At 52.0% G+C, this 22,904-nt stretch overlaps 6 protein-coding genes across 6 annotated transcripts; 2 read left to right on the top strand and 4 right to left on the bottom strand.

The window, feature by feature from the left end:
* Positions 1 to 513: 513 nt before the first annotated feature.
* HETIRDRAFT_416507 (uncharacterized protein) lies at positions 514 to 6,213 on the bottom strand (the record flags this gene model as incomplete). The annotated part of the gene is made up of 3 exons (XM_009546228.1): positions 514 to 2,978; positions 3,402 to 5,363; positions 5,424 to 6,213. 3 exons carry the CDS (start codon positions 6,211 to 6,213, stop codon positions 514 to 516), a joined length of 5,217 nt encoding a protein of 1,738 aa, XP_009544523.1.
* A 2,476-nt stretch (positions 6,214 to 8,689) lies between these two features.
* On the bottom strand, positions 8,690 to 9,397 carry HETIRDRAFT_314147 (uncharacterized protein; the record flags this gene model as incomplete). Its single annotated transcript, XM_009546227.1, has 1 exon — positions 8,690 to 9,397. One exon carries the CDS (start codon positions 9,395 to 9,397, stop codon positions 8,690 to 8,692), a length of 708 nt encoding a protein of 235 aa, XP_009544522.1.
* A 1,025-nt stretch (positions 9,398 to 10,422) lies between these two features.
* Positions 10,423 to 11,833, top strand: HETIRDRAFT_121098 (uncharacterized protein; the record flags this gene model as incomplete). Its single annotated transcript, XM_009546226.1, has 6 exons — positions 10,423 to 10,577; positions 10,683 to 11,019; positions 11,208 to 11,298; positions 11,533 to 11,651; positions 11,690 to 11,726; positions 11,790 to 11,833. 6 exons carry the CDS (start codon positions 10,423 to 10,425, stop codon positions 11,831 to 11,833), a joined length of 783 nt encoding a protein of 260 aa, XP_009544521.1.
* A 2,383-nt stretch (positions 11,834 to 14,216) lies between these two features.
* HETIRDRAFT_444374 (uncharacterized protein) lies at positions 14,217 to 16,817 on the top strand. Its single transcript, XM_009546225.1, has 15 exons — positions 14,217 to 14,298; positions 14,377 to 14,465; positions 14,523 to 14,615; positions 14,697 to 14,721; positions 14,786 to 14,867; positions 14,941 to 14,973; positions 15,032 to 15,043; positions 15,109 to 15,122; positions 15,204 to 15,312; positions 15,405 to 15,547; positions 15,663 to 15,720; positions 15,781 to 15,877; positions 15,998 to 16,148; positions 16,212 to 16,250; positions 16,325 to 16,817. The coding sequence occupies exons 2-15, from the start codon at positions 14,449 to 14,451 to the stop codon at positions 16,469 to 16,471; spliced, it is 1,020 nt and encodes a 339-aa protein (XP_009544520.1). The 5' UTR covers positions 14,217 to 14,298; positions 14,377 to 14,448; the 3' UTR covers positions 16,472 to 16,817.
* Positions 16,818 to 17,930: 1,113 nt separating this feature from the next.
* On the bottom strand, positions 17,931 to 19,319 carry HETIRDRAFT_11764 (uncharacterized protein; the record flags this gene model as incomplete). Its single annotated transcript, XM_009544845.1, has 1 exon — positions 17,931 to 19,319. A coding segment is annotated over one exon (1,389 nt), but the record flags the coding sequence as incomplete, so codon positions are not given.
* A 1,242-nt stretch (positions 19,320 to 20,561) lies between these two features.
* HETIRDRAFT_311634 (uncharacterized protein) lies at positions 20,562 to 21,694 on the bottom strand (the record flags this gene model as incomplete). The annotated part of the gene is made up of 6 exons (XM_009546224.1): positions 20,562 to 20,719; positions 20,792 to 20,889; positions 21,042 to 21,291; positions 21,357 to 21,364; positions 21,419 to 21,584; positions 21,637 to 21,694. Coding segments are annotated over 6 exons (738 nt in total), but the record flags the coding sequence as incomplete, so codon positions are not given.
* Positions 21,695 to 22,904: the final 1,210 nt, after the last annotated feature.

The following is a 22,904-nucleotide window of genomic DNA, read 5'->3' as shown; positions in this document are numbered from 1 at the left end:
CGTATAAGCTCTAGAAGGGACAAAGGTCCTCAGTTCGACTTTTCTTGTGAGTGGTGTCAAAAGCTTGGAGCCGGTATATTAGATGGAGATCTCGCGAAACTCTGAAGGGAGACCCGGCTCCGACCAGGACCAGGAAAAAAACAGAAAATGGGCGTCAGGACAAGGAGAACATCGATGTAGCAAGGAGCAAAGCAAAAAATCGTAAACATACTAGCAAAACAGTAGGATCTGTTAAAGAGTGCAGAGGGACAATGCGAGTACTAAGCAAAGCAAGCGCAAGGTGAACATCATAGATACCAGAATGACCGAACCAACAGACAAAACAACAGGCTGAAACAGAAATTGAAAAGCGGAACGCAAGTAACGATACGACTGAGACGCCCCCTCAAGGATCCGGACCTTGCAGTTCGTTGGGGCGCATGAAGACTGCTACTGAAAATTATCTGTGGTAAACTCGTCAGTGTGAAGTTGATGGAAAACAAATACAATATACCAACCGATGACACTCCGACGTCATGCACCGATGTGTACAAAGGCAGCCCATCGGTGACGCGGAACATTCGCCTCCTTTAACACGTCGATCCCACATCTCAGTGCCATCGCGGAATCTTTGAAATCCACCTGTGTTGGATCATTGTGACGGAACATATACTTGTAGAACTCCCGGGTGAGGCCAGGCCCATCGTCATCCGCCATTCCCCACAGCGTCCCGATAACACTGCGGAACCCACAGAATTGCATCGCCGCTGCGAGGTGCAAAACTTCGTCGGGTGTATGGATAGAATCGCCCGCAGCACTATGGCAGGCAGATAGGAATGCAAATTCTGCATTGGGAAGGCGTGCCTGCAAGAGATCCAACACAGTCAGACGGGAGCCTCCATAGAGCTTGAACGACGACTTGAAGGGTTGTGCATCGTCCAGATGACCGTGGCAAGCGATGTGAAGCCATGAGTGAGTTTGAAGATTGTCAAGCACTGCGTCGGGCGTCGCCTGTTCCGAGACAATAGTGTCGACAAAGTCCCCGAGGCTCTGTATCTCTTTCAACTCCGCATCTACACACCTCAGAGAGTCGTCTGGTCGGCCGACGGTAAGGAGCTGGGGGTATTTAGAGCGCGTCGCAGAGATGTTCTCCCTTGCAGAAATGAGTGAAGAGAGCGTAGGAGTGTAGGATGATATAAATAGATCTGGAAGACCACATTCGCCTGTGACAAGGGGATGAGCAGCATGCAGCGGGAGAGAGCACAGCTTTCCTGTTGGACACCACCAAATCCTGGACCCCTCCGCGACTCCCAGAGCTCGAAGTCTATCGACTACTGGCTGAGCGATGAGTTTCCACAACGCGAACAAAATATCGTCCATCACCGCAGCGAGAGTAGCGTCACCGCGTCTTCGAGCTTGACCGAGCTGCTCGGACAGCTTTCCAACTTCGTCATGTAATGAGTCTGTGAGGGGAACGAGGGTGGGGCCAGAAGCGATATCTCGAATAATCAAAGCATCCGATCGGTACGAGGAGACGTTGACTACGATGACAGGCCCTTCTGCAGCGGCGTGCTTGAGACGTTCAAAGGGCACTGGCTGTAGAAACTCTGAAAACCCTTCAATCTGGCGTATATGTTTGACTATGTCGTCCCATTCAGCCGACAGAACACGCTGCTGCTTCAACTTTTTATCCCGCGCAGCGCCAAATCGTGGAGCAGGTTCTAACGCATCGGGTGCCAAACGTGATTGTGAAGTGGCAAGTTTCTCCAACTGATCGCTGACCGTCTCGAACCTGTCGGCGAGTGCATGGTCAACGGTCCGAAGTTCTAGAACGGGTTGCCGATAACCCTTCATTCTGGACCAAAGCAAAGCTCTTCCTTTCTCCAACATCTCGACCGCAGTATCCAGCTGGCCATCATCAATAGCAGACGACGCGGCATCAACTGCGAGCGAAGAGGAGTACCTAGTAAGAGATGCCCATTGCAGCTCCAGGCTGGGACTGATGACAAGGCCGCACTGGAGGAGGTCCAAATATCTTGCATATGCTGACAGGATAGAGCTGTGTCGAAACTTGCAAGCCGACCATACCCATGCATGTGCAGTCGAGATCTGATGGTCCACACCGGCAGACCGAATTTCAGTTGCGGCGGCAAGCGTATCGAAGGCCTCATATAGATCATCCTCCCTGGAGAACTTTTGAAAGCGATTCAATAAAGCGCGAGAGAGACCAGCGAGGACAGAGGCACATAGAGAAAACCCAGCAGGAGATATGCCGAGCGCTTCCCGGTAATACTCTGTGGCCTTTTCGAGATCATCCATTCGCCCTGTCGCGTTGAAACGAGAGCTCAAGTTCTTTGCGAGATCGTAGAGGAAGTAAGGGCGATCAAAATGGCCAGAAGGTATTAGAGCGAGCGCATCGCGGTTCAATTCTACCGCTTCATCAAGGTCCTGCATCTTCCCTGTCTGCATGAAACGAGAGCTCAAGCTCACTGCGAGATTGAAGAGGGAGTGGGAGCGCTTAAGATGGCCAGGGGGTCGGAGAGCGAGAGCTTCGCGGTTCAAGTCTATCGCTTCCTCAAGGTCCTGCATCTGCCCTGTCCTATCGAAACGACAGTTCAGGCCAGATGCGAGGCGTTCGAGGGATTCAGGATGATTTGAATGACCAGAGGGTCGGAGAGCGAGCGCTTCGCGGTTCAATTCCATCGATTCCTCGAGGTCCTGCATCTGCCCCGTCCTAGTGAAACGTGAGCTCAGGTCAGATGCGAGATTGTGGAGGGAGTAAGAGCGATTAACATGACCGGGTGGTCGGAGAGCGAGAGCTTCGCGGTTCAAATCTATCGCTTCCTCAAGGTCCTGCATCTGCCCTGTCCTATCGAAACGACAGTTCAGGCCAGATGCGAGGCGTTCGAGGGATTCAGAATGATTTGAATGACCAGGAGGTCGCAGGGCGAGCGCTTCGCGGTTTAACTCTATCGTTTCCTCAAGGTCCTGCATCTTCCCTGTCTGCGTGAAACGAGAGCTCAAGTTCACTGCGAGATTGTGAAGGGAGTTGGCGTGCTTAAGATGGCCGGGGGGTCGGAGAGCGAGAGCTTCGCGGTTCAAATCTATCGCTTCCTCAAGGTCCTGCATCTGCTCTGTCATATTGAAGCGAGAGTACAAGTCAGATGCGAGGCTGTCGAGGGAGTCGGGACGATATGGATGACCAGAGGGTCGGAGAGCGAGCGCTTCGCGGTTCAAATCTATCGCTTCCTCAAGGTCACGCATCTGCCCTGTCCTATCGAAACGAGAGTGCAGGTTAAATGCGAGGCGCTCGAGTGAGTCGAGATGATATGGATGGCCAGGGGGTCGGAGAGCGAGAGCTTCGCGGTTCAAATCTATCGCTTCCTCAAGGTCCTGCATCTGCCCTGTCCTATTGAAACGACAGTTCAGGCCAGATGCGAGGGAATCGAGGGATTCAGAATGATTTGAATGACCAGAGGGTCGGAGAGCGAGCGCTTCGCGGTTCAATTCCATCGATTCCTCGAGGTCCTGCATCTGCCCCGTCCTAGTGAAACGTGAGCTCAGGTCAGATGCGAGATTGTGGAGGGAGTAAGAGCGATTAACATGACCGGGTGGTCGGAGAGCGAGAGCTTCGCGGTTCAAATCTATCGCTTCCTCAAGGTCCTGCATCTTCCCTGTCTGCGTGAAACGAGAGCTCAAGTTCACTGCGAGATTGAAGAGGGAGTAGGAGCGCTCAAGATGGCCAGGGGGTCGGAGAGCGAGAGCTTCGCGGTTCAAGTCTATCGCTTCCTCAAGGTCCTGCATCTGCCCTGTCCTATTGAAACGGGAGTTCAGGCCAGATGCGAGGGAATCGAGGGATTCAGAACGATTTGAATGACCAGGAGGTCGGAGAGCGAGCGCTTCGCGGTTCAAATCTATCGCTTCCTCAAGGTCCTGCATCTGCCCTGTCCTATCGAAACGGGAGTGCAGGTCAAATGCGAGATTGTAGAGGGAGTAGGAGCGATTAACACGACCGGGTGGTCGGAGAGCGAGAGCTTCGCGGTTCAAATCTATCGCTTCCTCAAGGTCCTGCATCTGCTCTGTCCTATTGAAGCGAGAGTACAAGTAAGATGCGAGGCGCTCGAGTGAGTCGAGATGATATGGATGACCAGGGGGTCGGAGAGTGAGCGCTTCCCGGTGATACTCTATGGCCTTTTCAAGATCATCCATTCGCCCTGTCGCGTTGAAACGAGAGCTCAAGTTCTTTGCGAGATCGTAGAGGAGGTAAGGGCGACCAAAATGGCCAGAAGGTATTAGAGCGAGCGCATCGCGGTTCAATTCTACCGCTTCATCAAGGTCCTGCATCTTCCCTGTCTGCGTGAAACGAGAGCTCAAGTTCACTGCGAGATTGTAGAGGGAGCCGAAGCGCTTAAGATGGCCGGGGGGTCGGAGAGCGAGAGCTTCGCGGTTCAAATCTATCGCTTCCTCAAGGTCCTGCATCTGCCCTGTCCTATCGAAACGACAGTTCAGGCCAGATGCGAGGCGTTCGAGGGATTCAGAACGATTTGAATGACCAGGAGGTCGCAGGGCGAGCGCTTCGCGGTTTAACTCTATCGTTTCCTCAAGGTCCTGCATCTTCCCTGTCTGCGTGAAACGAGAGCTCAAGTTCACTGCGAGATTGTAGAGGGAGTTGGAGCGCTTAAGATGGCCGGGGGGTCGGAGAGCGAGAGCTTCGCGGCTCAAGTCTATCGCTTCCTCAAGGTCCTGCATCTGCTCTGTCCTATTGAAGCGAGAGTACAAGTCCAATGCGAGATTGTAGAGGGAGTCGGGACGATATGGATGACCAGAGGGTTCGAGAGCGAGAGCTTCGCGGTTCAAATCTATAGCTTCCTCAAGGTCCTGCATCTGCCCTGTCCTATTGAAGCGAGAGTACAAGTCAGATGCGAGGCTGTTGAGGGAGTCGGGACGATATGAATGACCAGGGGGTCGGAGAGTGAGCGCTTCCCGGTAATACTCTATGGCCTTTTCAAGATCATCCATTCGCCCTGTCGCGTTGAAACGAGAGCTCAAGTTCTTTGCGAGATCGTAGAGGAAGTAAGGGCGATCAAAATGGCCAGAAGGTATTAGAGCGAGCGCATCGCGGTTCAATTCTACCGCTTCATCAAGGTCCTGCATCTTCCCTGTCTGTGTGAAACGAGAGCTCAAGCTCACTGCGAGATTGTAGAGGGAGCCGAAGCGCTGAAGATGGCCGGGGGGTCGGAGAGCGAGAGCTTCGCGGTTCAAATCTATCGCTTCCTCAAGGTCCTGCATCTGCTCTGTCCTATTGAAGCGAGAGTACAAGTAAGATGCGAGGCGCTCGAGTGAGTCGAGATGATATGGATGACCAGGGGGTCGGAGAGTGAGCGCTTCCCGGTGATACTCTATGGCCTTTTCAAGATCATCCATTCGCCCTGTCGCGTTGAAACGAGAGCTCAAGTTCTTTGCGAGATCGTAGAGGAGGTAAGGGCGACCAAAATGGCCAGAAGGTATTAGAGCGAGCGCATCGCGGTTCAATTCTACCGCTTCATCAAGGTCCTGCATCTTCCCTGTCTGCGTGAATCGAGAGCTCAAGTTCACTGCGAGATTGAAGAGGGAGTAGGAGCGCTTAAGATGGCCAGGGGGTCGGAGAGCGAGAGCTTCGCGGCTCGATTCTACCGCTTCATCAAGGTCCTGCATCTTCCCTGTCTGCGTGAAACGAGAGCTCAAGTTCGCTGCGAGATTGTAGAGGGAGCCGGAGCGCTTAAGATGGCCAGGGGGTCGGAGAGCGAGAGCTTCGCGGTTCAAGTCTATCGCTTCCTCAAGGTCCTGCATCTGCCCTGTCCTATTGAAGCGAGAGGACAAGTCAGATGCGAGGCTGTCGAGGGAGTCGGAACGATATGGATGACCAGAGGGTTGGAGAGCGAGCGCTTCGCGGTTCAAATCTATCGCTTCTTCAAGGTCCTGCATCTTCCTTGTCTGCGTGAAACGAGAGCTCAAGCTCACTGCGAGATTGAAGAGGGAGTAGGAGCGATCAACATGGCCTGGGGGTCGGAGGGCGAGCGCTTCGCGGTGTGATTCTATTGCTTCCTCGAGGTCCTGCATCTGCCCCGTCTGTTCGAAACGAGAGCCCAAGAGACAAGCGAGAGCGTGTAGAGAGTAAGAGTGATTAACATGACCGGGTGGTCGGAGAGCGAGAGCTTCGCGGTTCAAATCTATTGCTTCCTCAAGGTTCTGCATCTGCCCTGTCCTATCGAAACGAGAGTACAAGTCAGATGCGAGGCTGTCGAGGGAGTCGGGACGATTCGGATGACCAGGGGGTCGGAGAGCGAGCACTTCGCGGTTCCATTCTATCGCTTTCTCAAGGTCTTGTATCTGTCCTGTCTGCCTGAAACGAGTGCGCCAGCTCGTTGCAATATTGTGGAAAGTGTCGGAGAGATTTGAATGACCAGGAGGGTGAAGGTCGATGGCTTCATCGTGTTCGTGAGTGGGTTCAGTCTGGTTGATGCAAAATCACCAGTCATCCGCGACGAGCATCAGCGTCAGGATCTCTTGGACGTACTCGACCAGAAGACTTACCATGTGGACGACAATGTCCTGTGTTTACTTCCTACAATCCGGCGACGTTTCCTCTTCTCGTGGTTGCTGCAACGTGCGATTAGACTATGAAGCGGATGGAGACAACTTTCGAGAGTCACATACCAGGTGTTGTGGGGATGGGAGTATCGTTGGTCAGAAAACTCGGAGTTCTCGCGTACGAGTACAACGGCGTTCAGTGCCAGTAGACGCCGAACTACACATGTCCAAACATCACGGCACTGTGGGTGCTTGTTGTATCCGATATACAAGAACACGCTCCTTACATAGGCAATACTTCCACACACGATCAAAAAGAAGCCAGCCTTGTCGAGTAAGCTTCAAACAAGACACCAACAGTGCACAGCGCGAAACAGAGCCGATAAGATTCAAACCACGTACCTATGCCAGAAGATGTCATTTGAGCGTGACAAGTCTCCCGAGATCTAACGAGAGACATTATACGACGTAAAACTCTCTTTGATATGAGTTGTCGGGACCAGCCCAAAAAGAAACTCGCGATTGAGAGCTCTCATTTGCGCGCAAGGTCCTTCTGCGAAGCGTGTCAAGACATTAGTATGCAGATATGACTGGTGAGAACGCGGAGATTAAGGAGTGCGACTGAGGACAAGGTCGATGATACTAAATACGCTTGGGTGTGCTAAGTGATGCTGAACACTTACTACCTTTGAGCCTGCTCGTGCTGAACAAAGCTCTAGCTTGAGGCAGGCGGAAACCACGTAGCGGTAGGGGCCGAGACCACGTTTAGGGACTACCGTCGGCATTTCCCGGCCGGGCAACATGAGCATCTGTAAGCATTCCATCCTCCTCCCATGCCCCAACAACCCCCGAGTACCTCATCGTAGCGAACGCTGCCCGTGCTCGCCAGGCCTTTTCGAACGATGGCTTGAAGGAGCGGAGCCTTGAACTTGCCGCCCATGCCCCACTGGCGTGCGATACAACCCCGCCCTGAGCAGAATTGAGCGACGTCGGGGCATCAGCTGGTATGCATGTCGCTTGGTGGAAAGCTCTGTGACGCTTTCCAGACAGTGCGGTGTGCGTTGTGCTCTACCTCTCTCTCTTCTCCTTCGCCTCCTCCACGACTCTCGTCATGTCTGGTCCTCCTCGGTTTTATTTTCTACCTCGATTTTGTCACCCTACCCAATCTAGTCCGGCACTCCGCCCTCGAGAGAATATAGCACCGTTTCCTCGTGATAGGACTGATATCGACCTATAACGAGCGAGGCTTGTTCGTCATCGCGTCGTCTTCCGCGGCCGCAGAACGCTCCTCGAGGCCCACCGACACTTTCTGTGACTCCTCGTCGATCTCCAATATCACGCTTTTAACGGCCAGCCGCGCCTCCCGGCAAACCTTTTCGCATACTTCATAGAACGCGGGTTCTGCCGCCGACCGATATACATATACCAGTCCTGCTATGATCAGCATGTCGTGCTCGCTTGGCTTGCCTGGTCGCGCGCGTCATTTCTTGCGTCAAATACTTGAATGTGACTCGGCGACACGTCGTAGGCACGAACCTCTATCGTCCTCCCCGTCCACATCCCTCCTCGACCATTTTGTTCATCGCGCTCCATCTCGTCCTCCTCGCACTCTCCGCGGTGATCGGCGCCGTCGTCGTCGTCGGCGCCCAGGGAGTCTGCGCGCGCAACGCTACTGTCCTATCCCTCGGTGAGACATGCGACTTTATTTCTAATCTCTTCAACGCCTCGACGTCGGTGCATCCCATACCCACACCATGTCCTCGCATCCTCCGTTGACGGGGTCTGGCCGCGCGCCTTCTTTCCGATACCATCTGGCCTTCATGAACACAAGGTCGACGCCGCCCGCGACAACCCCCAGGGGAGGTACGGACGTTTCTTGGATTTTGTGCGCGCGCCCTCTGCTCATGGTCTCCTCCTGTGCAGGTTCTCTGCTTGGGCTTCGTGGAACAGGACTGCACGACGACACACACCATCGTGTCTGGGGGCTTCTGCGCGTCGATCGCGGCGGCGGCAGGCATCAACGCGAGCACACTGCTTGCGAACAACCCGACGTGTGAGCTGGAGGAACAATTTTTTTCGAGGGCTTTTTGGGATGAGATTTTGGTTCGTTCACTGCTTGCGTCGGATATACGTGTATCGATTATTTATTAAAGCAATGACAAGTGGGTTCACGTGTGATGATCTGGCGGGTTTCTGTTGGTCGTGGAGTGTTCGTGCGACTGGTAGAATCGACCGTGCGCAGTGCAGCTTTTTTTATTCTGGAAACACTCGTCGGGACCGCACTAGGACCGCGTGCCCTCGAAACGCACATAAAAACAGAACGCAAAACGAACTCGACGATGGTTAACAATGCGAGTGCAGAGGATTCTCGAGCTTGGTCGAGCTGGTCAGAGAACTCCCCGACTTCGTCATATAATGAGTCCGCGAGGGGAACGAGGGTGGGGCCAGAAGCGATATCTCGAATAATCAAAGCATCCGATCGGTACGAGGAGACGTTGACTACGATGACAGGCCCTTCCGCAGCGGCGTGCTTGAGACGTTCAAAGGGCACTGGCTGTAGAAAGTCTGAAAACCCTTCAATCTGGCGTATATGTTTGACTATGTCGTCCCATTCAGCCGACAGAACACGCTGCTGCTTCAACTTTTTATCCCGCGCAGCGCCAAATCGTGGAGCAGGTTCTAACGCATCGGGTGCCAAACGTGATTGTGACGTGGCAAGTTTCTCCAACTGATCGCTGACCGTCTCGAACCTGTCGGCGAGTGCATGGTCAACGGTCCGAAGTTCTAGAACGGGCTGCCGATAACCCTTCATTCTGGACCAAAGCAAAGCTCTTCCTTTCTCCAACATCTCGACCGCGGTATCCAGCTAGCCTTTGTGAATAACAGAAGAAGCAGCGTCAACTGAGAACGAAGAGTACCTAGTAAGAGATGCCCATTGCAGCTCCAAGCTGGGACTGATGACAAGGCCGCGCTGGAGGAGGGTCAAAGATTTTGCATATGCTGACAGGATAGAGCTGTGTCGAAACTTCCAAGCGAACCGTGCCCACGATTGTGCAGTTGAAAGCTGTTCTCCCACACCAGCAAACTGATTTTCAGTTGCAACGGAACATATATTGAAGGCTTCGTTTAGATCAGCCTCTCTGGATATTGCTTGAAAGCGAGCCAACAAAGCGCACGAAAGAGCAGCAAAGCAAGCGACACAATGAGAAAATTCGTCGGGAGATATGCTGAGCGCTTCCCGATGCTATTATATGGCCGTCTCAAGGTCCTGCAGCTGCCCTGTCCGCAAGAAACGAGATTGCAAGTCAACTGCGATACCGCAGAGGAAATGAGGGGGATCATAATGATCAAGAGGAAGGAGAGCAAGCGCTTCGCGATCATAATCCATCGCTTCCTCAAGGTCCTGAATCTGCCCTGTCTGCATTAAACGAACGTACAAGTCAGATGCGAGGCTGTCGAGGAAGTCAGAGCGATCTGGATGACCAGGAGGACGGAGTGAGCGCTTCCTGATCTAGTTCCATCGCTTCCTCAAGGTCCTTCATTTTCCCTGTCCGTTCAAAACGAGAGTTCAAGGTCACTGCGAGGCCGTTGAGGGAGTCGGGGAGATTTGGATGCCCAGGAGGTCGGAGAGCGAGCCCTGATGAAGTTCCATCACTTCCTCAAGGTCCTGCATTTCCCCTGTCTGCTCGAAACGGAAGCTCAAGGTCGCTGCGAGGCTGTTGAGGGAGTCTGAGCGATTTGAATGCCTAGGAGGTCGGAGAGCAAGCACTTCCCTATTCAGTTCTATCTCTTCCTCGATGTCCTGCAGCTGCCCTGTCTGCTTAAAACGAGAGTGTAAGTCTATTGCAAGGCTGTAGAGGTATTTGGCGCGATATGGATGACCAGGAGGTCAGAGAGCGAGCGCTTCGCGGTTCAATTTCGTCCCTTCCTCAAGGCCCTGCAACTGTCCTGTTCGCTTGGAACGAGAGCGCAAGTCATATGCGAGGTTGTAGGAGTCCGAGCGACTTGAATGCCCAGGAGGTCGGAGAGTGAGCATTTTCCTATTCAGTTCTATTGCTTCCTCAAGGTCCTGCAGTTGTCCCGTCCGCATGAAGCGAAAGTGAAAGTTCACTGCGAGACTGCTGAGGGCGTAGAAGTGATGTGGATGCCCATGAGGTCGGAGAGCGAGTGCTTTGCGAATCATTTCAATCGCTTCCTCAAGGTCCTACATCTGCCTTGTCTGCTTTAACCGAGAGTACACGGTATATGCGAGATTCTCGAGGGAAGATGCGGGATTTGAATGACCAGGAGGTCGGAGAGAGAGCGCTTCCCGATGCAGTTCTATCGCTTCCTCAAGGTTCTGCATGTGTCCTGTCCGCTCGTAACGAGAGCGCAAGTCTTTTGCGAGGCTGTGCAGAACGTTGGATGTGGATGACCAAGAGGTCGGAGAGCAAGGGCTTTACGATGAAGATCGATAGCTTCATCGAGTTCGTGAGTCGTCGGTTCAGTATAATTGATGCAAAATTACCAGCCATCGGTGACGTCAATACCGGTCAGGAGCTATGATACGTACTGGACCGTTGGAGATGAGGACTTACCATGTGGATAACAATAACCTGTGATTGCTTCCTACAGTTCAAGCACGTCTCCCTTCTGCTGTTGCTGCAACGAGCAATTAGGTTATCGAGCGGATGAAAGAGAATATTCGAGAGTCACGTACCAGGCGTTATTGGATGAGTGTATCGTTGGTCAGAAATTTCGACAGCAACGGTGAGTCGATGGTGTTTGAGGACTCGATGTCGAGAGTGGTGGTTTCGTCCCCAAGACTGCGCGCCAGTAGACGCCAAACTACCCTTGTCCAAATATCACTGCGCTACGGGTGCTCAAAATTGGATCTGATGTAAAACTTTCCTCTGGGCTCAACCGACTCCCGAACGCACCATATGAAGGCGAGCAGCCTTGGAATGAGACTAAACCCTCCTTAAGTAATACCTCCATACACAGTGAAAAGACGCCGACCGCGTCGAGTGTCTAATCAAGTTGCCGACAGTGCACGACAAGAGCCAGAATTAATACCATTCAAACCACGTACCTATGCCACGTTGTGTCATCTGAGCATGATTGTGAGTGCCTTCTCATCATCCCTACAATGTCTCCCTAGGACAACGGTCTTTGTATGGCCTCGAATACTGATCGAGGTGAGTTGTCGAGACAGGCCCAAAAAAAAACATCACGATCGAGAGCTCTCATTCGCACGGAAGGTCCTTCTGCGAAGCATACGACTGGTGAGAAAGCTGTGATTTAGGTAGTCTAATGAATAAAATGGTGTATTTGCGACTGAGGACAGGATCAAGGATAGTGAATGTGCTCAGGGATACTGGACACTTACTACCTTTGAGAGCCGCTCGTGTTGAAGAAATCTCTGGCTAGGCCAAGGCTGGCGGAAGCCCATGTCCAATTTTGGAAACTCAGACTTCTTACCACTTACTTGACGGAATCGTGACCAAAGCCCAGTGTTTTGACTTGACTTGACCTTTACTCGGATTTTTGTGCATCACTCATTCTCCTCCCACCTCACCGCTCATCCTCACGTCTGTCCGCCCCCCCAATACCTCACATCCTATCTGGAACATGCCCCTATTGTGCCCAGCTGTCCGTCAACGCTCGTGCTAGAGCACTCGAGTCACCAATGAACATCGCGAGGTTATCGCGCGCGCTCACTCCAACTGAAGAACCACACCAGAGAAGGAGCAGGTGTATCCTTTCTTGCTTCGTAGCAAGTACTTGGCTCAGGATCTTCATCTCAGTTGACGATCAGCATACGGGTCGGTCGTCTTCGCACGGCGCGGCCCCTAGTACTCCCCTAGTCGAATCGCTGACTGCAACGAGACCGCGTCATTCCTTCTGTGATTCCTTGATTGTGCGCAGGATGACTACGACCTGCGGTGCACTCGAAATGATTCTCTCGCAACTAGTCTCCAATATCCAATGCTTACCTCAACATATGACAGTCCTTATTTTGTAAGTCTGCCGGGGTGATCATCGCTGGCTCATCCGGTCGCAACTTTTCTGATCGTCGGTCAGCCTAAAAGTAAGCAGGAAGCTGCAGGAAGCCCTCTACATAAGCTTCGGGGCTCGAACGGGTGTCAACTTTTGGGGACTCTCTGAGCCAGCCGATCGTACTCCTCAACGTGCACGGCAACAATCGGCTACTTCGGATACGAGACGGATCTCACTACTGTACTCGACGAAAGCGCCACATTTGTTAGGTGTTAGCATGAGATTACTATCCAAGTCAGTGGCGGCCGGACGGTCGTAGATTTTAGCATAGAGGTTGTTCGGTATTACTCATACTCGCTCAATTTTTGAGGTGGGTACGAGTCAAGGGAGGTCGAGGAAAATCGAGGGACTGAGGAAGTCTTTGTCGAGGACTTCTCAGAGGCGGCAACTGAGGATATGCCGATGATGATCCAATGAGAAGAGAAGACTATCGGCCAGCAGTCGGCCAGCTTGATGCGCCATTACGCGCGGTCAGGGCAAGGTCCAGCAGGGCCAGGTGACTCTCGGGCGCAGGCTCGATGGCGGGCATGGCTAGCCATGGCTTCGCAACTGGGGCGTCAGAAAGGCATCGGCCAGCGATATGCAGCCCCGCGCCAGCGTAGCCCTTGTTCAAGGATATCGCACTCTGGTACTTGCTCATGCCAAAAAACCGACCGCCGAGTGACCGACCGTACGATAGGGTCCTACGAGAGCAGATCTAGGTGGCGTCATCGACTTCGGCGCTTGCCATTGGCGGACTGCGTGACGCATGTGCTGAATTTGAAATTGTTATCTCCCAATTCGATAGCAAATTGTTGGTCATCTTCCTACCGGTCCTCCCATCATATCTTGTGTTTTCTTCGAGGGGCCGCGACGAACTCACTTCGAAATGGAACGTTCTGTTGCCTGATGGTGGTAAAGGGATCTCAATCCGTTTCGGAGCGTCGGAGGGGATCAAGAAGATCAGAGGTTTGTCTGCAAAGTCCTTGCTATGCTGGATGACGATATGTTCCTAAAGTTCGAAAAGTTGACAGCTTCTGTCACAGCTGCGGCGTTGATTGTGCTTTGACTATTTTCGACTGCGAGCACGAACTCTGGTATTTCAGTACTTCAGTCTTCGTGCCTCATTGAAGACCTCTATTTTTGTTATGAACATCGGAATCTTACGATCCATACTTTGCTTGCGGGTGCAGTTGTTCGCTGCTTACAGTGGCTTGCATAAAAAACCGGAATCGTGCGACACGCTAAGTCCCAGAGCAAGATGACAAAGTTACCATGTATAGTAACTACTGTCACACTACAACAAACACTTTCAGGCCAAAATACTATATATGGTAATTTCATCATTCTGCGCCAGAACTTGCACATTGCGCGATTCTGATTTTTTATGCAAGACACTGTAGCCTTGCTTAGCCTGGAAATAAATCGTCCATCATATTTCTGTCAGACGCGCATTTGGGTTTTCCCGCCCGCGCCTGCGCCTCGGTACCTCCAGGGCGACCTTCCGTTTTCCCCGTATGCCTCCTTGGCAGAACTTCTGGAAACCATCATTGAATGCATCCTCTGCACATAATCCGCTCAAAAACCCCTCTTGCGTCGGTCGCGGGCTGCTTTTTTTTTTACCCCGTCGGGTCTTTTGCCGTCTACCTCGCTTTCGTCGCTCTTTCTCGTCTCTCTTCGGGTCAACTTGCGTCAGGCAGCCGCTGTGCGGACAACTTGTCGTCGAAAGAGGTGCGTGTACACGACGACCGGCTTATCGCTTCGAGGTGGAGAGGCGCATTCTCTGACTTTCTATCTGGGTATATTTAGGCTCAATTTGCGAGCTTACCTTCCAAACCCCTCCCTCCCTTCACCCCCCTCCCCCATTGAGGATCATAAGTCATGAATGTCGGAGGAAGGTACGTCATCACTACACTGTTCGTATTACTGTGTGCTGATCGTCGCGCACGTCGCAGTTGGGGTTTCATCATGGTGGGCATGATGCTGAACCTGATCTTGTACGGGTTCATGTTCATGCAATGCTACATCTACCTGTCTGCGTTCAAAAAGTGAGACCTACTTGCCCCCCATTTTCACCTGTGCCCCGCGAACAGATGCACACGTCTAATCGAGTTCCTCCCTAATCACAGAGATGCACTCTGGATCAAATTATTTGTGAGTCTGCCTGAAGTCACTCGCTTCGTCAGCCCGCGAGCACTCAGCATCATTGGACGCGCAGGTGCTCTTCCTGTTCGTCGCGGACACGCTGAACACCGGTTTCACTGCCGGGATTATTTACGAGTACTTCATCACCCACTACGGTAAGTTCCGCCGTCGAGGTGAGCGGTGCGGACTTGCGCTCACTGCGCTGCGTGATCTCCCCCTCAACAATAGGTGACTTTACCTACCTCTCCAAGGCGACGTGGCGTAAGTCTTGTGCATGGTGACTTGCATCAGGGGATAGGGACTGACTCTAGTCCCGCAGTATTCTGCACAGGTACAGTGTGCCGGCGACCGAGTTCAAATTTCCTCTAACCCTTCGCTTGTTTCTGTGATGTCTAGATCCTGCAATGACGGTAAGCTTGCTCTCCTGTCCCTGTGACCTGTGATACACCTCTTTGTTTGCAGTCGCTAACGCCTCTTTTGCTTCTTTCCAGGGCATCATCTCGTGCTCCGTGCAAGTTTTCTTCGCCTACCGCGTAAAGCGTCTCACAGGGTCAAGATGGGCCACTGCATTCATCGGCTTCTTTGCCGGTGCATCCTGCTGTCCGTCGTCTGCCCCTCCTTTTCATGCAGAACAGATGCACTGACCGTCGGCGCCGTTCATGTTCTGTTTCATATTTTGTTTTCGTCTGTAGGTGGCGCACTCGGCACTGCAATCGCAGTCAACTGGTGGCGGGAGTTCGTCAATTTCCAAAAGTTCCAGGTGGTCGTCATCATCTGGCTCGTCTGCGCGGCCGTCGCCGACGTCCTCATCACCGCCACGCTCGTGTGGTACTTGGTGCGTCCGCAGCCGTTCTTTTCCTCTCGCGCGCGATGCTCTACGATGCATCACGATGCGATTCGCGGATCATCGGACAGACAAGGGCGGACACTGATGGTTGTTCCTTGGACAGAGGGGGAAGCGCACGGGCTTCGTTGCCACTGACGACATCATCGACCGCATCACCCGACGTGAGCCATATTTAGATTTGTTATGTTGGGTGATCGCGCCTGAACTTCATGCTTCCGCAGTGACTGTCCAGACCGGCGCGCTCACCGCGCTCTTCGCGGTCGTCGACGTCATCCTCTTCATCGCCAGTGCAAGTGTTCATCCTTTCTTCCTCCCACTGTAATCTCACTGAACTGTAACCTCACTGTTCCGTGCGATAATACAGCCCACAACCATGTATGCGCCCTCCCCTTCTTCGCCACTCAAGTAGCATGCCAGCTCACGCACAGCTCACGACAGGCACTTGCTCTTCAATTTCCCGCTCGCGAAGCTGTACACGAACAGCCTGATGTCAAACCTCAACTCACGTGCCGCATGGGAGAGCAGCAATTCGAAATTCGGCTCGTCCGAAAGCGACCATGGCCGACCGTCCGCAAACCGTCGCAAGCCTGTGAGTTTGTATGCTGCACGGAGCTCCGACGCTTGGTTTTTCTGATTCACTCGTGGATTATAGGGGCCGAACGTCGTCCTCATCACCAAGGACGTGACCTCCGTGCGTGAAAATCCTTCGATTCCTTGTTCCTACGCACATCCACGCGAGACTGACTTTGCGAGTTGGGTGCGCAGATGACCGACGGCCCACAATCGTTCACGCCCTTCTCAGGCTATAACGCACAGCAGGACCAGGAGCACGAGCACGAGCTGGACGTGATGAAGACGCCGGGCAACAACAAAGGAATAACGCCGCCCAACGGGAACGACACCTTTGTCTGAGCGCACTGCTAGCGTCGCCTCTCTTGTTATCCTTGCTGACAAGGCGGGAAATGGGCAGGGGTGGGGTGCGATTGGCATTCCTGGGCGCAGAAATGTCTACACCCTCCCTGTGCAGTGGCAGTAGCGGTGCTTCCTCAGCGCATGCGTGTATGCGTGTTGGTCTTCGTGTGCGTTGCGTTGTCGTGCCGTGTAATAGGGCAGCTGATAGGATGTGTTCTCCTGCGCCCATTATGATCTAACTTATCTCGGGTACGCCAGCAGCGTACTCGTCTGCTTATTGTAAAACCTCCTTCTCTTCCTATCAGCTACTGTCGAGATGTGAATACATGCATTATACCAAAATCTCAGCTGCCTGTCTGGCGTTCCAATTTTTTATCGTTTGAGGGACATGCTCGATGTCGAGATCGGGACCATGTAAATAGAACCTGCTAGATAGCTGGATGACGCCGAAAGGGATTTCATGAAAGCTACGTTTATGGACTGATGGAGGCTCCTGGTGAGGTGAGATCACGTGGAACGGTCTTAGGTCAAAGTGTCAAAGGACGTGATCGAATTTTGCTAATCTCCGTAGGCTTCCGGAGGCCTGTCTGCTCCCGCTCCTTCTTATCCTATTTCTTTTAATCAGTCTTGGTGACAGAGTTAAGGAAGTTCCTTGGAGCTAAGATCCACTAGACCGTTCTTTCTAGCGATTATTCTGCTAATTATCGAACCAAGAGTAACGTCTCTCCAGGTCCTCCGGAAGTGAATATATCTCGCCTCTCCCATGACCTACCAAACCGCACTGGGATAGCGAATCATTCCACAGAAGACGTCGGAGACGCCTATCGAGTAGGTGTCAAACGATGAAGATTAGGCCGAAGCGCGAACGTTACTGTCTACCCGCAATGTCCTGGTTCACGAATTTGTGTGTCAGTTTACTTTTCAATCACATGTCACTCGTCACGGTCTATCCAAATGCAGCCCAGGTCTAAATGTCGATTCCAGCGAGCGGTGCATGATAAATCCATGTAATTATCATTTTGGCCCTCAATTCCTGACACCGCAAGATGGTAGATACTACGTGAGGCAGACACTCACAAAACATACAACGTATATACTGATCGATTGAAGACGGAATCTTCACACTTTAAATTTCTTGATACACGAAGTGGAATGATCTGCCGACGGCACCGAGTCCGCACAACCTACCCTACGCAGGGCTAACTTGTGGACCTGCCAGATACGTGACCTCCGGCCCAACAGGGTAGAATCCGGCTTGCCCCCCCAAGTTTTGAGGCTTGGCTTCAAGTTTGACGTGAGTCCAGGGATCTGCATGCGGAGCATACAAAGGGTGACTGGCGTGAAATTTGAAACCTAACTCGTCGTCGCCATGTAATTCCTCTAGAATGGGCAATTCTGAAACATCGTCACCAGTCAATCGAAGCGACCCTTTCCGCACGTTGAAACCTCCGTCCTCCCATATCTGCCCGACCGTGTACGAGGCAGACTCGAGGGCGCCGGCAATCCACGTGTGATGACGCGACAGATGCTCCCCGGCAAAGTAGACACTCCCTTCTGGCTTACGAGCAGGCTCAAAGCGTGCTATAAACTGACCAGGAAGGAACATAGCGTCGCCTGTCGCTGAGCGGGTCGACCAAGCAACATCGAAGGTTTCGATGAGCAGATCGTATACACCGGAGTCGGGGTAGACCAAGCTCAAGCAATACAGAGCGAGACTGCGACGCTCGTAAGGGGAAAAGGGAAGCCATGTCTGGGAATCTGTCATCCAAGCGTACACCAACAGTACCCCCGGGCCTTCATCATCAATCCCATTCGACGGGTATACGATCCACCTGATAGGAAGGTCCGTCGTCGACTGTCCACCCTTCGTCTTTGGGGTCTCGCGCTCCCAAAAACGGGTCTTAAAACGCATACCCATCTTGTAGAGCGACTCGAAATGCATCGAACGAATCGCCATCTCCTTTTGCGGATGCCAGAGAGGGCGATCGGCAAGCATCTTGAGCGAAGCTGGAGGGATGGCGAGAATGACTTTGTCGAAGACTGCGCGAAGGGTTCCATTGTAGCCGTTGGCGGTGATCACAATCTTGTCATTTTGGTCTTTGTCTGGGCGGATACTGGTAACGCGCGCGCCGAACGTGATGTTATTGTATTTGATGATGTGAGCCATGGCCTGAGGCAAGCGATCCATCCCTCTGTCGATCGTGAACCACTGCTTGGTGCCGAAATCGATATTTTGCATGACAAGTTCGACGACACTGAGCGCAAACTGATTCGTCTGCGAGCATATGGTCTCAACGAAGTCGACGACTGAGTCAGGCCATTGAGCGATCGACTTGAGATAGAAACGGAAGGGAAAATCGTCAAGCGTAAGAAGCTTTGCGAAACCTGTGTCAAAATCGTCCAACAACGGCTTCACGAGCGGGTCAAGGACGCTTTGAAGTAAAGAGCCAGCCGTCTTGTGCCTATATTCATCCGGAACATCCCAGTTGATGTCAGCGGGCGTGACATTATTGACATCCTGCCCATCGCGACTATCACCGTTTACGTGCAGAAGATTGCCCTCGCTGTTCAGAATGTAGTCGATGAGGTTAATATGCTTGTCTTTTGGCAGACCAGGGTATGAGTTGAGATACTGGATCAGGTCGAACAGGATTTGTTGAAATTTGGATTGGGGGATACGCATCGCGCCTGCTTCGAAGTACTGGTTCCTCTCGGGGGAGAAGTGATGGGTGTAGATGCGACCCCCTACGCGATTGCTAGCCTCGAAGATGTGGACGCGGTGGCCTTTTCTGCGAAGTAAAATCGCGGCGTACAGACCCGCAACACCACCGCCGACGATGCCGACAGACGGCCGGTGCCGATGAGACAGTGTAGATTGTGTGGGCTCGGATATCTGTGAAAGCTCTGCGCTTATTGGCTGCATAGTGACGTGGTATGCACGAGATGCGGTCTGTGGCGTACAAATGGCCTTTAAGTAAGAGAATGTGAAAGAAACACTCAAGTGACATACTAGGATGTCGATTCAGATAGGTGAGCAAATCAGGCTAGTAACACGATGTGTCAGGGCGCTAGATGACGCAGGTCAACAGTGGGCGAGTGCAAGACGACAAGACGACTCCCAGGAGGTATTCCGAATGTACTGATCGCTCTTGCTCCGTCGCATCAGCTATTATACTGTTGAAATCCCAGTGACGCATACACGGCGCGCCCAAGGAGCCAGTATTAGCTATTTCGCGGAATGTGACCATTGATACTCGGAACTTGATAGGAATTAGATGAAAGGACCCTAATCTCAACGAAGTCGCGGCGACTTCATTGTGCCACTCGATAGTGAAAACGTGGTCCTATCGTTGATCGATAGATGCAGTTGCTGCTAGGATAACATGGATGGCGAAAGGGCAGAGATTCGGCACACCTCATGGGCCCATCGTGTCTGACATGATTCACTTGGACTGTTGCATGTGGACGATACGGGTGGATGAAGGGCACGATGAAAGATCAGTAAGTGCCGGTGGAAGCTATTGCTCACAGTGATCTCTCGATATAACGCAGACCTTCAGCGCATCGATTGCCATTCCACGAGTGGCCGCTTGATCACCGCACCAACCTGTCTGAACTGGGCTAATGAGGTCACCATCGCCATCACTAGCTCGGACAGAAGTGTGCGCCGATAAGCTGTTTTCTGTCAGGCGGTGTATCCGGTGATTCCTATTTCTTTAAAGCGTATTATGGAAAGTCGAGAAAGCCTGACGACTCACTACAGATGCTCGAGCACCGAACGATATGCTTGAAAGTCGCGGCTTTGAACTCGCGTGAACAGGGACTTGACTTGGATGAAGCCCTGCAGCCACGAAGCTTCTTAGCATTCATGTGCTCCATTTGCAAGCTGGCCACTCAAGGGTGCAAAGATCAGAGATTAGTCTAGATAAAGCTCAAGTCATATAAGCCACTTCGTCGCACGGCCTACAACTCAAGCGTCTTTTCTGCTCTCCCTCTCAGCATGCTTTATTTTCGACAGCTTCTCCAGCCCAAACATTCTGCTAAGCAAGCCATCCTGTGTTTGAAAGATAATTGAGCATCCAGTCAGGAGTCACAGATACACACGTACGAATCCTGTCCTGCTCATGAACGTGCTGACTATCCATACGAGCCACGCGTTTTTTGAGGTATACACCCATGCTCGAGGAGTCTTCGTCAGTGCTTCGGCGACCACAGTCTTCGCAAGTTGGCTGACTGGTAACGCGCTGTCTAGGTACAAGATGGCATGATTAACAGTCATATCCTTGAAATTGATAGAAGAAGACTCAAAAAATAATTCACCTTGGAAATGCTCAATGCGGTCACGCGCATATTCCTGGTTAATCGGCTGATATATCGAATCCGGGGGAAGTGATCTTGGCATATTCTGCATGATGCTACTTTAAGTGTTACCCGCCGCAATCTATTTGGGAACCTCAGATGATTTCTGAGAAAGGGGTGATCTAACGTACATTGATAACTTTGATACTAGTTACAAGAGTCGGTGCAGCGTGAGCTCTTACGTTGATCCGACACCATCATGAATACTTACTTGAGTGGTGCAAGTTCCACGCGCAGTGTATCCCCATACGATAGAAGTGCAGCTTTGCTTGTGTTGTACGCGCTGTTGAAAGGTACCGGCATAAGTCCAGCCAAACTCGACATTTGGACGATCCGAGAGTCTCCAGTGGCCAACAGGAGAGGAAGAAATTCGTGTACGGCAGTCATTGCACCGAAGAGGTTAACATCAAACACTGCACGGACCCTGTCCATGGAGATGTCACTCGCTGCCGAGGGATATGCTGGCAACAAATGCAAGGATGAGCACATAACAAAGGGATGACACGAGTACATCTCCAGCACATACTTGTACCACTACGATTCAAGGTGATAGGTATTGATGATCATGAAAAGATGTCAGGCACCCACGCATTGTTCACAAGAATGTCAAGCGATGACCCCGTACGTTCCGCTATCACGTTTTTCGCCTCCCGAATACTGTTAACGTCTGTGACGTCAAGAGCAAGTGTCTCGATACCAATTGCCGCCAAGGTTGGCATTGCATCGACATTACGCGATGTTGCAAAAACTTGTGCTCCTGTAGTGTAGGCGCATCAGCCAACGGCACATGGTGAATACATGGAAACCATTACCCTGCGAGTGAAACTCTTTTGCAAGCGCTTCGCCTATTCTGCCTGTCGTACATCTATAGAAGGAAGAAGTATGAGCAGAGTTGATCGCAGTTCACCATGAGATGCATGCCTTGTTTTGACGACAGTTTGGGGCGAGGGTTTGGACATAACGGCGATTCAAGATGGAACAGTTGCCTGGTTGAAGAGATGTCGTGATCTACTTAAGTAGATATCCAGGATGCACCGCCATAAGGGATTCGTGATGGCCGTAGCGACTAAGCGACTCGTGCGATAATTATCGCGACTGATATATCGAAATTTGATGCAATGAAGCGCCCAAGACTCAGGCCCTTCGCCGCTGGACCAAAATCGAGGAGTATAGTCAAGATATTTGTGAAACGAGGTCTTTACGACGCGATGGCGGCGAGACGAGCGTGCCGGAACCAGGCAATTGACGATCCAAACGAACATGAAGGAAGATAGCGATACAAGAGCTCGAGAGCAGAGCGTTGACATCAAATGATTGACTGCGAGAAAGTGTTGAGATACTCGCGCGCGTAGCTCCGCTGGAGTCACTATGATACCGTCTACCACCGCACATTGCCCCCAAATATCCCCAGGGGATATTCGGGGTATATTAGCAATATACCTCGAATATACCCGGAATATACTCGTCAGGGAATATCCCTCAAATATCCCCCAGTCAATCCCAACTGGAAGATGACTCATCCATTTCGACGGTCACCTGATGAGTGCGCGTCGTCGGACAGCGTCGAGATTTCTCTTAAGTGCTCCCTTCGTCTTACCCTCTAGGAGCCTCCAGTGTGCACATACTTTGGTGAGTCTTTCTCCCACTGAAACATGTTTCCATATGCTCTATAGTTCCGGTTTTCTCATATAATCAGTTCTAATGCCTGAAAATACGGGATCAGGACAGATTAATGAAAGCATACTACTCTAGTGGCCTCCTATGGTGACAAAGGATGCCCATCCAGGTAAGTATCTATTTTCATGTGTGAATGGATGATGGATCCTGAGACTGTCCCAAGACTGTCCCAAGGTGTATGTGGCCCTGATCGATATCCAATTCCAGGTGTCGAGGCGCGGCAGGCTGGGCAAGGTTGGCAGCATAGACAAAATCCATCGACTCCTCCGAGGCTGACTATACACACCACTTATTTTTGTTTGAAGATGTGCATGATAGGTAAGCTTAGAGACATGAAAGAAACAAGGTAGAGAGGACGGGGGGATGCAGAGGAGATGGAAACTGAGGTGAACTGAGA

Source organism: Heterobasidion irregulare (assembly GCF_000320585.1).
Source record: "Heterobasidion irregulare TC 32-1 unplaced genomic scaffold scaffold_03, whole genome shotgun sequence".
Classification (NCBI taxonomy): Eukaryota; Fungi; Basidiomycota; class Agaricomycetes; order Russulales; family Bondarzewiaceae; genus Heterobasidion; species Heterobasidion irregulare.
The sequence above is the reverse complement of the archived record's forward strand: the minus strand, read 5'-3'. Positions and strand labels throughout refer to the sequence as shown.